General features: G+C 42.0%; 1 protein-coding gene across 2 annotated transcripts in view; it reads right to left on the bottom strand.

Annotated features, from left to right (window-relative positions):
* MAST4 (microtubule associated serine/threonine kinase family member 4) overlaps positions 1 to 14,992 on the bottom strand; it is a 503,913-nt gene that overhangs the window by 231,247 nt on the left and 257,674 nt on the right. For both annotated transcript variants that reach the window (XM_063454083.1, XM_063454086.1), the window contains one exon: positions 11,929 to 11,960. In XM_063454083.1, coding sequence (XP_063310153.1) covers positions 11,929 to 11,960 — 32 coding nt within the window. The remainder of the gene's footprint in view (positions 1 to 11,928; positions 11,961 to 14,992) is intronic.

The raw sequence follows: 14,992 nt of genomic DNA, 5'->3' as shown, positions 1-14,992 counted from the left end.
CTAGCTCAGGGCATTAATTCCAGGCAAGAACACTTCAACTGTGCTCAACACATGTGCAGCTGTTGTGCCTAATCATTAAATTCATGAAGCGCCAATATCCAAAAAGTAATAATCAAACCCTAATAAGGGTTAAAGCGATATTGGCGGGCAAACAAACCCAGTTCGGGATGAGTATTTTGAACTATAGGAAAGCGAAATCACACAGAGATCAAGTTGAATATAAAAATTGACACCACACTTTATTGTCCACAAAAGGACAATATACTGTGATGTAATTCCAGTAAAATACAAGTTTAGCAGGCTAAGATTGCCACAAGGCATATGTATGTATATGTGTTTGTAGTATCAGTTAGTTAATTACACGTAGCTAAGATACTGTTATCACTGTACTGACCAGGTGCAGGAATGTAAGAACTGGAATTACGCGTCCCTCTCCTTTGTATCAGATGAGCCACGTGGTTAGACCGGATGGATGAGTTTAGACTCTATTTATTAAATAGGTTAAGGGTATGTGTGGGTGTAGTTAATTGTGGGAGGAGCTACAGTGCTATATAAGGAATGTACTCTATGTATTCAGTACTCAGACTTTGCTGTATTTTGGTGACGCTAGTCCCTCTGAGTCCCGATCGGTGATCCAATAAAGAATCTCTTCCTTCCTGAAGAAACCTGTGTCCATCTCTCTGTGCTTGGCTTCCGTCAGTTTCTCCGGTATCATTTGGTGCATTGGCCGGGAAGCTCATCGTTCAACGGTAGCTGAGAGGCAGAGGCGTGAGACGGTCTATCTTTGCCCACGTTCTCTACGGCTGCACCCCTGAACTTCTGCGTGGACCTCCCTTCGTCTCGGCGCCACTGGTCTGTTGTCCAGGAGATCATCGGCCTCTACGTGAGAAGTGCTGGGGTGTCCCCGTCGATGAGTGTGAACTCAGGTTCAGGAACGAGGAGGTAAGACAACTGCTGTTTTAGACGGCAGGACCCACTAGGGGTATACCGATTGTGCGGTAGGCCCAAAGGGGTTTTGAATCTGTGTATCTGCCCCCTCTGTCGGAGGGAAGGAGCGAAGGCGCACCGCTCGATCGAACGCTCTTTAGTCAGACCGTTTGATTTGGTTAGTCAGGCGGGGTCCTGGTGTAAATAGCCCTAGCCGGACACCGGTGTCTTGTCTAGACTAGCGTTCTAGGGTGTATATTACGTTCGCTAGGTCGGAGGGACCGGGAGACTAAGCGGCGCCTGTGTAAATTCGGTTCGCTAGTTCTCATCCTATCTGGGCTAAGTGGGAAGGCGTGTAAATTTGGAACCCACTAGACTTTTGATAGTGCGACTAAGAGGCGCCTGTGTAAATTCGGTTCTCTAGCTCGCTATATATGTGGTGATTGGGCAGTGTGGCTAACCAAAACGGGTGTATATAGTTTTAGGTAGTCCATTCAAGGTACTGGCCAATAGTTTAGTTGGGAATTGTAAATGTGTTAAACGATTGTTTTAGTAAAGTGTATATCTTGTTAGATAGCGCGAGCTCAGCCTTCTAGCGAGAGTGTTAATAGTGTGTTGCTGTATTATAGTGCACGGTACCATAACCCTGTATATTTACTGACATTATATAATAAGTACTAATCATTGTCGTCCATTGCATGTTTAACACCATAACCACTAATAATTGTATTGTGACCTTAACTTGTGCTTTGACCTATGCTAACCGTACTGTAACCGCTATTTGTAAAAGACGATGTTACTGGGGTGTGTTATAGACGGGTAATTCGTATATAGAGAATTATAGCGTGGGTGACTGTATAGTTACGCCAAAGGGCATAATATTGATTATATAGTGACTGGTGTAACAGCTGTGTGTGTACGGGAATTCCCTGAGTGTTTATTGTTATTGTGTACGTTTCACTTGGTAACCGTACCACGTGGTGCTGTTGCCAGAGGAAACGGGTGTGACTGTTGAATAGTACGCGTGTATAGTATTCGTTGTCGACGACGTTCCATTGTTAAGTATGGGTGCGTCGCAGTCAACGATTCCGGATCCCTTAGGATGTATGGTTAAGAATTTTAAAAAGGGATTCAAAGTTTGTGATTTTGGGGTAAAGATGTCTCCTGTACGTTTGGTCACTTTGTGTACTAGGGAGTGGCCTACTTTGGTTGCGGCATGGCCGCCACGTGGCAGTTTGGATCCAACTCTGGTACAGCGCTTACACGTGGCTGTATCGGGTAGGCCTGAACTTTACGGCCAGTTTCCTTATATTGACTGTTGGAGACAGGCCGTAAATGACTCGCCAAAATGGCTCCAGACATGCCACGAGGAGCAGTGTCGCCTCATGGTAGCTAGGACTTGCTCGTCCACTAGGACTGGTGTTAGGCCCATTTTGGACACGCCCCCTGAGTCCGAGATCCCTTTGCCGCCCCCTTACTTTCCGTTAAGAAGAAGTGACGCAAACGCAGGAAGTCCTGCACCCCTCCCCTCATTACCCTCATCCACTTCCGCTTCCTCCTCCAGTACAGGATCCACCCCCCCTCGTACTAAATCTCCCCTTCCGGAACCAGAATCCACCCCCATTAGAAACGAATATCCTGATTTGGCGCCACTTCAGACTTCCGGTCAAGCTTCATCTAGCTCGGCTCGAAGTGTTTTATTTACGACCTTTTCCCAAAACCGACCTCCCACATCCCCATACCCTATCTCTCCCCGACCGGAACCCATGACTGACGCCTCTCTACGTAGCCCCATCCAAACCCGACAGTTGACTGGTGCCCAACAATTAAAGCACTATCAGATGCCTCTTCGTCTGAATCCCGGGTCAGCTTATATCGATGCCGCAGGTCAAATGGCACACGCTGACCCAGTCTTCGTATATGTCCCATTTACCACAACCGATCTTTTAAACTGGAAGACCCATAATTCCTCGTATACTGAGAAACCACAAGCTATGACTGATCTGTTCACCTCAATAGTACAGACGCATAATCCGACATGGGCTGATTGCCAGCAGTTACTAATGACTTTATTTAACAATGAGGAAAGGACAAGAATAAATCAAGCAGCCATTAAAGCATTAGAGGATAGAGCCCGTGCTTTGAACCAAGCCAATCCAGCAGCATGGGCCGCGACACACTATCCCAACACCGATCCCGATTGGAACGTAAATGGTGCTGATATGGTTCAACTCAGAGCCTATAGAGACGCTATAATTGCTGGCATGAAAGCCGGAGGAAAGAAAGCCATTAACATGTCGAAGACAGTTGAGGTGATCCAGAAAAGCGATGAAGCGCCCAGTGTCTTTTATGACCGATTATTGGAGGCATACCGCTTGTATACCCCCTTTAATCCGGAAGACGCAGACAATTCCCGAATGGTTAACTCCGCCTTTGTCAGCCAAGCATACGGAGATATTAAGCGCAAGCTACAAAAGTTAGAAGGGTTTGCAGGTATGTCCATCACCCAACTAATGGAGGTAGCAAATAAGGTCTATATGAACAGGGATACAGAAAGTAAGAAAGAGGAAGAGCGCAAGATGCGTAAAAAGGCTGATATGCTAGCGGTAGCGATCGCAGGCGTAGATAAACGGGGCCCAGATAGAGGCAATAATAGATGGAGTAGGGAGCCTTTGAGTAGGGATCAATGCGCGTATTGCAAGGAAGAAGGGCATTGGAGGAACGAATGTCCGCAAAGAGAGCAGTACGAGAGAGACCAACCCAGGGCAGGCTACGGAAACTTTAGAGGTAGAGCGAGAGGTAGAGGAGGCCCCGGAGGGAGTAATGGTTATAGAGGGAGTAATGGGAACAGAGGAAGTGTTAGGGAAGACAGGTATATTCCAGCAGCGCAAAGGTCCCGCGATAGAGAAGGTAGGGACTTTGTAGGATTGGCTGACACTGTCATGGAGGACTATTGATACCGACCGGGCTCCATCCCCCTTGGTCGAGCGGAGCCTATGGTCGATGTATCAATAGGGGGGAAAAGGAGTGCGTTCATGATCGACACTGGTGCTGAACATTCAGTGGTGACTAATCTAGTTGCTCCTCCATCTGGAAGGACTATTACTGTGATAGGAGCAACTGGAAGAAGTGCTGAAAAACCGGTTCTTAAAAGTCGACTCTGTACATTGGGAGGCCACGTAGTAAAACACCAATTCCTTTATATGCCTGAATGTCCAGTCCAATTGCTGGGACGTGATATGCTATCAAAATTACAAGCGCAGATTACGTTCCTACCAAATGGAACAACATCCTTAAAGTTTAATGGACCTTCAGGTATTATGACTTTATCCGTACCAAAGGAAGAAGAGTGGCGACTTTATACAGTGTTGACTAGCCAAAACCCTAGGAGTGATGAGACATTGTTTAACATACCAGGAGTTTGAGCAGAGAACAACCCACCAGGACTGGCCCGCAATATTCCACCAATAAAAATTGAACTGAAACATGGGGTTTATCCAGTGAGCCTAAGACAATATCACATTCCGCAGAAGGCTAAGAAGAACATCCAATCCTATCTGGATAAGTTCATACGGTATGGTATCCTAAAATTCTGTACTTCCCCCTGGAACACCCCATTGCTGCCTGTTCAAAAGCCCGGTACAGATGAGTATCGACCTGTACAGGACTTAAGAGCAGTCAATGATGCGGTTGTTAGCATACATCCAGTTGTACCCAATCCATATAACCTGCTTGCTTTAATTCCGGGCGGGGCTACTTACTTCACAGTCTTAGATCTCAAAGATGCCTTCTTTTGCCTCCGAATTGCCGCAGAAAGCCAATGTATTTTCGCTTTCCAATGGGAGAACGCTGTAACGGGCTCAAAACGCCAAATGACTTGGACAAGACTGCCCCAAGGGTTTAAAAATTCACCTACCCTATTTGGTTCAGCTCTAAGTCAAGATCTACTGGATTTCGAGTCTATCCCAGGAGAATGTGTATTGTTACAATATGTAGATGACTTGTTGATAGCAGCAGTTACAAAAGAAAAATGTCAGCAAGCAACGCACGATCTACTACATATTCTCTGGAAGGCAGGATACAAGGTGTCCAGGAAGAAGGCTCAGTTGTGTTTGCCAACTGTCAAGTATCTGGGATTCCATATCTCTGAAGGTCAAAGGATTATGGGGCCAGAGAGAAAAGAAGCTGTCTGCCAAATACCAATACCCAAGAATAGAAGACAAGTGCGAGAATTCTTGGGGGCAGCAGGCTTCTGTAGGATATGGATTCCCAGCTATGCGATACTGGCAAAACCTCTGTACGCAGCCATCAAAGGTACAGAGCACGACCCCTTCTTATGGACCCAAGAACAGCAAACGGCATTTGAAGATGTGAAGAAGGCTTTGATGAGTGCCCCAGCATTAGGTCTACCTGATCACACACGACCATTCTACTTATATGTACACGAGCAAAGAAGAATGGCTGTGGGAGGATTGACACAGTACTTGGGATCATGGCAAAGACCTGTTGCCTACATGTCTAAGCAACTGGATGCAGTGGCCAGCGGACTTCCACCTTGTCTAAGAGCCGTAGCTGCAGCCGCCCTGCTAGTAGCTGAAGCCGATAAACTCACTCTGGGTCAAGAACTTTATGTACGAGTCCCACATGCAGTACAGACGTTGTTGGATTACAAAGGAAATCATTGGTTTAGTAACAGCCGTATGACCAAGTATCAAGCAATGTTGTGTGAAAACCCAAGAGTGCATTTAGAGACTGTAAACACCTTAAATCCAGCTACCCTTTTGCCGCAACCTACTGAAAGTCAACATGATTGTTTGGAAGTAATGGATGAAGTATTTTCAAGTAGACCAGATCTTCGTGATTTTCCCATCCAGAACCCCGATGTTCAATATTACACCGACGGCAGTAGTTATGTGAAAGAAGGGATCCGCTATGCAGGATATGCAGTGACAACAATAGACAAGGTGATAGAAGCTCGGCCACTGGCGAAAGGAACATCAGCACAAAAGGCAGAATTAATAGCACTAACACGAGCGTTACAATTGGCTGAAGGTTTAAGAGTAAATATCTATACGGACTCTAAGTATGCGTTTTTAACCACTCATGCCCACGGAGCTTTGTATAAAGAAAGAGGACTACTGAATTCAGAAGGCAAAGAAATCAAGTACGCAGCTGAAATCCTACAACTATTGGAAGCAGTGTGGGAGCCGAAAGAAGTCGGTATCATACATTGTCGAGCGCATCTGAGAGGAGATGGTGATGTAACCAAGGGAAATCGGATGGCAGATAGTGCAGCTAAGCGTGCTGCTGAATCAGGAAGACAGGAGTATGTGGGGCATATAGCTGCTCTTATACCAACTCCACTGTCCCAATGGACTCCAGTTTATACAGCTCAAGAAGAGGAGTGGTTAAAGACTGAACCGGGAAAGTATTTGGAGAACAAGTGGTATCAGCTAGAAGATGGAAGAATAGTCATACCAGCATCACTAGCGGTAGAAATTGTCCAAAATTATCACAACGGGACACATTCTGGGAGAGACAGTACTGAAGAATCTCTCAGGAAACATTTCTACATACCAAGATTGTCCAACTTGACTCAGGCCATTGTACGCAGATGTGTAACGTGTGCTAAGAATAATGCAAGACAAGGACCAGTAAAGCCACCAGGAGTCCAGTTTATGGGGGGACTCCCCATGTCCGATCTACAAATAGACTTTACAGTAATGCCTAAATCGGGTGGACATCGTTACCTGTTGGTAATTGTGTGCACCTATTCAGGCTGGGTAGAAGCATGTCCTACTCGTACAGAGAAAGCAGGAGAAGTTGTAAGATTCCTGCTACGAGAAATAATACCCCGATATGGACTACCCTGTTCTATAGGATCGGACAATGGTCCAGCTTTTGTTCATCAGTGCCTACAACAACTGACTCATATGCTTGGTATAAAGTGGAGGCTTCATACTGCATATAGACCCCAGAGTTCTGGTAAGGTAGAGAGAATGAATAGAACTATAAAGAACCAGTTGGCTAAAATGTGTCAGGAAACCCAACTTAAGTGGAACGTTCTCTTACCCATAGCTTTATTGCGAATCCGCAGTACCCCTACCAGAAGGATGGGCCTCTCTCCTTTTGAAATCATGTATGGGCGACCACCTCCCGTACTTGGTAACTTAAGGGGGGACTTGAGTCAGTTGGGAGAAGGAATTACCCGGCAGCAGGTTGTAGAGTTGGGTAAGACTATGGAGGAGGTACAGAAATGGGTACAAGATAGATTACCTGTGAATATTTATCCCCCTGTTCATAGTTATCATCCAGGAGACCAAGTGTGGATTAAAGAGTGGAATAATGTACCGTTAGGGCCCAAGTGGAGAGGTCCTTATGTTGTTCTTTTGTCTACCCCTACAGCGATAAAAGTAGCCGAAGTAACTCCGTGGATACATCACTCCAGGGTTAAACCAGCAGCAGTCGATTCTTGGCAAATTACAGCAGATCCAGAGAATCCCTGCAAGATCCGGTTGAAACGCACTACTCAGTCGGAGTAACGAGGAATTATTGTGGATTACAAATTTTATTGTTACAGGTGTGAGTGAGAAGGCCATAATAAAGCCTGTCCGCTTACCAACACATAGTGTATAAGCCAGGAAAGTCTCGAAGGGACACCTGTGAAGACGAGCAGAACTCCATTCCCTGCAGCCCTCACATCCTGGAAGCTGAGGTTCCATCGCACGGACGAAGACTGAGGATGACGGCGAAAGATGTGCTTTTGATTGTGTTTATTTATATGTGTTTTTATATTCAGGAAGGTAGAGGTACCGACACTCCTAGCTGTGAGGTATGCATTAAGACTACGAGAACAGGTAACCATATTTCCCAAACCCTAATTTGGCATTCACAATACGAATGTAAAGGAGAGGTATCAAGATGTAGATACCTAAATATAGACTATAGTGTGTGCCATTTAGGAGTAGGAGAACCTAAGTGCTTCAGTCCAGAGTATCAACCTCGTACAATTTGGTTGACTCTCAGGAATGGAGATCCTCAGGGGACCCTAATTAATAAGACGGTGTTAGAATCCGTACATTCTTCGGGTGTTCTGCTATTTGATGCATGTAAGGCGATATCAAGTGGTAGAAAACCGTGGAATGTATGTGGGGATCTTAGATGGGAGAGGACGTATGGGTCTAATGATAAATATATTTGTCCCAGTAGTAAAAATAAATATGTGAGTCCTAGATGCCCAAATAAAGACTATAACTTTTGTCCATATTGGTCTTGTGTGGGGTGGGCGACTTGGGGACAGACAGTAGATAAAGACATGATAGTGACTAAGTTGCCGACTAGCCCTTATTGTAAGTCTATGGAATGCAACCCAGTCCATATACTTATTAATAACCCCGACAAGTTCCTAGATAAGTATGGAAATTTATTTGGGTTTCAGATATACGGGACGGGTTTAGATCCTGGGACATTATTGTTTATAGGAATAGAGACTGATACGGTATCCTCCCAGACTCATCAAGTATACCATTCCTTTTATGAAGAGATGAGTATAGATAATAAGATCCCCCATAACGCTAAAAACCTGTTCATTGACCTAGCTGAAAGTATTGCCGGTAGTCTTAATGTTACCAACTGCTATGTGTGTGGAGGTACTAACATGGGAGACCAATGGCCTTGGGAAGCAAAGGAGGTAATGTCCGGTTCTGAGGCAGTTGACCAACTAATATCTACACAAGCCGATTATCATTTGAGTGTTAGAGGTAAATCTGAGTGGAGATTAAAGACCTCCATCATAGGTTATGTTTGCATAGCAAGGAAAGGAATAATGTATAATACTTCTGTAGGAGAATTAACTTGTCTAGGGCAAAAAGCTTATGATGATGATACTAAAAATACAACTTGGTGGTCGGCTTCAAATGTCTCAGAACCATCTAACCCGTTTGCTAGATATGCCAGTTTAAAGGATGTGTGGTTTGATTTATCCATCACATCTACCTGGAGAGCCCCAGCAAATTTGTACTGGATCTGTGGTAAGAAAGCCTATTCGGAGTTGCCACAGGACTGGGAAGGGGCATGTGTGTTGGGTATGCTCAAACCATCCTTCTTCTTGTTACCGATTGAAACAGGTGAGACTTTAGGTGTTAAAGTGTATGATGTGAATCATAGGAAGAAAAGGGGACCCTTAGAGATAGGCACCTGGGAAGATAATGAATGGCCTCCCCAGCGTATCATAGATTATTATGGGCCAGCCACGTGGGCAGAAGATGGTACCTTTGGTTATAGAACCCCAATTTATATGCTCAACCGTATTATAAGATTACAGGCGGTGGTTGAGATTATTACTAATGAGACCTCACAAGCACTCAATCTTCTAGCGAAGCATAATACCAGGATGAGGACAGCAGTGTACCAAAATAGATTAGCCTTGGATTACCTTTTGGCAGTAGAGGGAGGTGTATGTGGGAAGTTTAACCTGAGCAATTGCTGTCTTCAAATAGATGACGAAGGGCAAGCAATAGCTGAGCTTACTAGCCATATGGTTAAACTAGTGCATGTGCCTACTCAGGTATGGAAAGGGTACAATCCAAGTAGTTGGTTTGGTAGCTGGTATGAGTGGTTTGGAGGGCTTAAGGCAGTGGTAGGTGGAGTCCTACTGATTTTACTGTTGTGTCTACTCCTACCGTGTCTTATACCCTTAGTAGTTAGGTCTGTGCAAAGCCTGATAGGAAGTATAGCAGAGAGGAAGGCTGCTGCACAGATAATGGCGATATATAAGTATAAGGCTCTAGATCAAGGAGAACCAATGCAGGAAGATGAGTGTTAAAAGATTCACATCATAAGATAAGTCTGGTCTGGTTCATGGTAACCTGAGGTATATGCAAACCAAGGTTAAGTGATGCCTCAAGTAATTGTGAAATATCAGAGGCATCAAAGGGGGGAATGTGATGTAATTCCAGTAAAATACAAGTTTAGCAGGCTAAGATTGCCACAAGGCATATGTATGTATATGTGTTTGTAGTATCAGTTAGTTAATTACACGTAGCTAAGATACTGTTATCACTGTACTGACCAGGTGCAGGAATGTAAGAACTGGAATTACGCGTCCCTCTCCTTTGTATCAGATGAGCCACGTGGTTAGACCGGATGGATGAGTTTAGACTCTATTTATTAAATAGGTTAAGGGTATGTGTGGGTGTAGTTAATTGTGGGAGGAGCTACAGTGCTATATAAGGAATGTACTCTATGTATTCAGTACTCAGACTTTGCTGTATTTTGGTGACGCTAGTCCCTCTGAGTCCCGATCGGTGATCCAATAAAGAATCTCTTCCTTCCTGAAGAAACCTGTGTCCATCTCTCTGTGCTTGGCTTCCGTCAGTTTCTCCGGTATCAATACGGTAAGTCGTACTCTCATTTAAGTTATTGCATGCGTTCACATCAAACAGCTTAGTATCTAGATATCAGCTTAGTACACATCACGATTAGACAAGCTTAGTGGTCACTCTGCTGCACACGACTGGGGGAACTCAGGCAGTCAGACTTGGAGGGACCTTCTCTACTGGGAACAGCAAAGACCAGCAACACACGTCCGTATTACAAGTAGGTAGTTCTCCAAGGGAGTGCCACATTTCTCTATCTTTTAACCAATGAGATGGATAGTCTGTACTTTTCCAAGTTTTCTTATCAGTGCAGCCCAGCATGTATATGTCATGCGCATTTAGTAATCTTTATGGCTGATCAAGCCAGTCATGACCACCCAAGGCTCATGCCAAACACACGCAGTACCTTTTCTCTGAAGCTATGTCCTTATACTCTTTTTAAACATTGCTGGCACCAAATCCTACTTTCAAGCACGTAGGCCACTTTGGATATTGGCCAGACATGTTATAGAACATTCTATGCCGTGTCATCTTGGTTTTCTTCGTTATATTACTTAGTGCGACACAGTTTAAGACAAGTGCCATCTTAACTACCTATAATAGTTTAATTTGCTCAATAGTGATCAATAATGCTTAATAAATATGGAATATTATCACAGCAGCTCAGGGGAGAGGGCTTAGCGGGTAGGATTAACAATCAGACAGGTGTGCTTGCTCATAATCTGTAGCAAGTGACATCATCTACACCCCCTCCCCGCTCTATATCAATACACCTATGGTATATCAACTAATGCAAACAGCACTCCAGAGGCACGTACCAATAACTTTAAAAATCCACATGGAGACTGTACCAAATGAGCTAAAGTCCAAATCATTTCACAGAATACAAATGCAGGCACTATAATACATGAGATATTCATTTGCAAAACTTGGCAACAGGAGCTGAGTTTTTAACAAATGTTTACTTTGTAACAATATATTCACTAGGGCAGCACAAAACCAGGATACACCACTGGTTAGCATGTTCGGAGTTCCGTGTTTCTGCATGTTTTACAAAGGCAGTCTATTACCTGTGCAACTCAAGATTATGTACTACAATGCCCATCATGCTCAGGCTGATTGTAGTATTCTGTTTCACCTGCCATGTAATTACCCATGTTATTAAAGCATTGAAAATCACAAAGTTTTCAAAATATCAAACAGTGCCGCTACCTTCAGACTTTAAGATACCATAAAATATCTAGTAATGGTGTAAGTTCTGATGCGAGTGTAGGGAAAATAATTAGCATGTAAATTTGACAACATATCTAATTAAACTTTGCTGACAGACATGCAGATCAAGTAAAAAAAAATATATAAAAATTATAAAAACAAAAATTGATAGGTCTGGAAAATATAATGAATATATATTAAATGGCTTTATAGTTTTTTACCATATACAGGTTTTTACAACATAGCAGCTGTGTGTTAGGTAAACAAACCATAATTATCATAAGAAAATGTAATATAGAACTTTGCGTATGTGTTCTCTGACTCCGCTGCCAATATTTTCTCTATGAATAAAACATCAATATGAATTCAATGTCAAATTTCACCAGGGAAAATACACGACAAAGGTACTCACAAGCTTCCCCGTCTTGGAAGGCTCAATTCCTTCTGAAAGAGAGAAAAAATATACACTGTGAGAAACAAAAATAAAAAATTTAAATGAATTAAAAACAAAACAATAATTAGTTTCCAGTCTAAAAGCGAATTACATTTTTAAAATTATCTTGTATTCTTCGGTGCTCCAGTTTCTTTTATTTTGTTTGATTTTTATTTTTTTCTAATCTTTTGGCAGTTTCTATTGGCATAGCACGGGCACAAAAATGTGCTCATTATTTAATTTAAAGCAAAACTAAATGTGTGCTACAGAAGCAACTCTGGTGCATGTTCGAACGCTCTTTAAAATGCATGAATGGAATCACGCACTGAATGTTAGGAGAATCATTCATGGAGAAAATCTAACATCCCTTCAACATGCACTGCAATATGAACTAGAAAAAAAATAAATGTAACATGCCTTTAAGGGACACTGTATAGGCTGTAACTGCTTCACCTTATGGAAGTGGTTATAGTTTCTGAAATCCACACATACTATCATTTCAAATCATAAAAATAAATAAATAGAATTAAAAATAAAGTTTTAAGGCTATAAAAAGTCCCCAGCAGTCCATCCCTTCTGTGCTGCTTAGGCTAATGAGGAAGCATTAGCCTGAGCAGTAGTGGGCACTGTGATAGGCTAAAAACAGTCAGCTGTCACTCTCAGCCAATCACCATGCCCTTTGCTGGTATGAATTGGTATGGCAAGAAGGAAGTATATATTATCTGCTTAAGCCAGATCTAGAGAAGAACCTGGGCGGGTTCTTCATTTAACACTAAATAGAGGCTATATTTAATGACACTTACAGTAGTAAATATTTATTTTAGGCATTTAGTAGATGATTAAAAATTGTAAATCAAAAATGAATTTAAACTACTGCAGCATTTAACTTACTAGATGTCCACTGTGTTGCTTCTTCATCCATCATCTTTTTATACAAATTAACCTCCTGGCAAGTTGTAACGGTGCCAAGCCAGTTGGATCAGCAGCTGAAATGCAGCAGGTCAATTTGCATAATAAGCAATGAAGAGCACCAAGCTTTCCAAGTGTTTCCTTTTTTTTAAGTTATGCAAAGATAGATATATAAAAATACTGTAACTGTTCCAGAACAGTAGGATCAACATAAGAGTCTAAAGCTGTACGTTATTTAGTTATAGTGAGCATAATCATCATTTGTTTATATATCATTAGCAAATAAGGCCAGAAACACCTAGTGAACGATCTAAAGGACCACACTAATACATTTAGAACCTGAGTGCATTACCCACACAAGTCTATAATCTCTACAGTACACTGGACAGTTTGGTTTCATTCAAAATTAGCGCTCTTATCCAATTGAAAGCTACCAGTCACAGCAAACATAGTTCAACAAAATTCTACCTTATTTTAAGATTACCTAACAATTTTGACCCATTGGCTTCAGCCTCATTTCAGACAGCATCTAAGCCTTTTTGCCACAGTGTCATTTTTACAAAGTCACAGTCATGTAATTTCAGCCTCGATAAATCAAAAGGACACGAGCCGTGACCTTCACTCATTTTTGTTGGCTCTGCGGACACAGTGTGCAAAAATTATGCAAACTGCTCTACCTTTGGGCCAGTTCCCTTCCGTGGTCTCTTAAGTGTGTTATCCTTCCAGTCTAGAAAAGCATATACAAATGGGAGAAAAATCCCTTTAACCCCTTAAGGACACATGACATGTGTGACATGTCATGATTCCCTTTTATTCCAGAAGTTTGGTCCCTAAGGGGTTATAAAAAAAAAAAAAAAAGTCTACTTAAACAAAAAATAAGGGTCTAAAATTATTGGTAACGAAGTCATGTTGCAAGTAGAAAGAAGCATTATGAAGAATGCATTTTTTCTTCCCTAAATGTACCTCCAAGCTCCGATAACATCAATGGAAAAAAAAGCCTGTTTCTGTCCAGTGAATAGCATCCCCAGTTGTCTCTTAGGATCATGATGACTGGAAGGTGGTGACCGAAAAACCAATCGTAACTGCTACTACATTTTCAAACAGTCACATGTAGTAGATATAGGATGATCACATCACTACACGGACGAGCCCTGAAACCACTTGTTTCATGTGAATTACACGTTGCACCTTAAACCATACAATTCTGTGCGTGTGATATTTACAGGTATGTATGATCTTAAATCAACAGATGACCTTTAAATCCTTAAAAGTACTGGACATCCAGCATTCAACTGAAACAGGATTAAGATGCAACATACTGAATTATATAGATTTTCTCGCAAATACTGCAAAGTGCTTTAGAAATATTGAAAAATTATGTAATCTAAATAAAAATATCGCTGCCCATAAAACTATAATTTTCAGTATTTCTTCTGCGTAAACAGCATCTATTTCCTTTAACACGGTATACGCGGAATTAACTGGAAAGCTTTTAATATTTTTAGGTTTGCAATTAAATGAAACAACCCCATAACAATTTATATCCCTTGCATGGATTATGGTGCAAATACATCCGCTATTCCTCTGCAGTATGGATCATAGGTACAAAAAGAGGTCCTGTTTAATAAGAAGTGATTGCCATGAAAACCTTGATAATGTATTTAAACTTTTAAAACCTCCTGTTTTGTCTTCAATGTTCCATAGACCACCACTATCTCAAATATCTCACAGGGGAAGCAATGCGTCCCTTATACAAATACTTGTATTATCCTGAAATGCTGCAGTGGTTTCTGGGAGTTGAGGTTCATTTGTTAATTTTCTACAGTAGAAATCTGAGCTAGATGGCATTAAACATTATGGGAGCATCATGAGTGAGCGATTTCTGTGGTCTGTGGGAACTTAGACATTTAAATGTGCATATTTTATTATTTTTAATTTTCTGTTGCTTATATACAAAGTAATATATTAACTTTACAAAAAAATAACAGGTGAACTGCTGCCTTGAGCATCTCTTTAATATATAAATTTACAAGAATGTAAGTTACTTTCTCCCCCCAGTTCCATTATCTAAAAAGCAATTAATCTTTAAATTAGAGTTTAATTTTCCTTGTGGATACACTTAGTTATACACCGT

Source organism: Pelobates fuscus, chromosome 5 (genome assembly GCF_036172605.1).
Source record: "Pelobates fuscus isolate aPelFus1 chromosome 5, aPelFus1.pri, whole genome shotgun sequence".
Classification (NCBI taxonomy): domain Eukaryota; kingdom Metazoa; phylum Chordata; class Amphibia; order Anura; family Pelobatidae; genus Pelobates; species Pelobates fuscus.
This window is presented reverse-complemented; position numbering and strand designations above follow the sequence as displayed.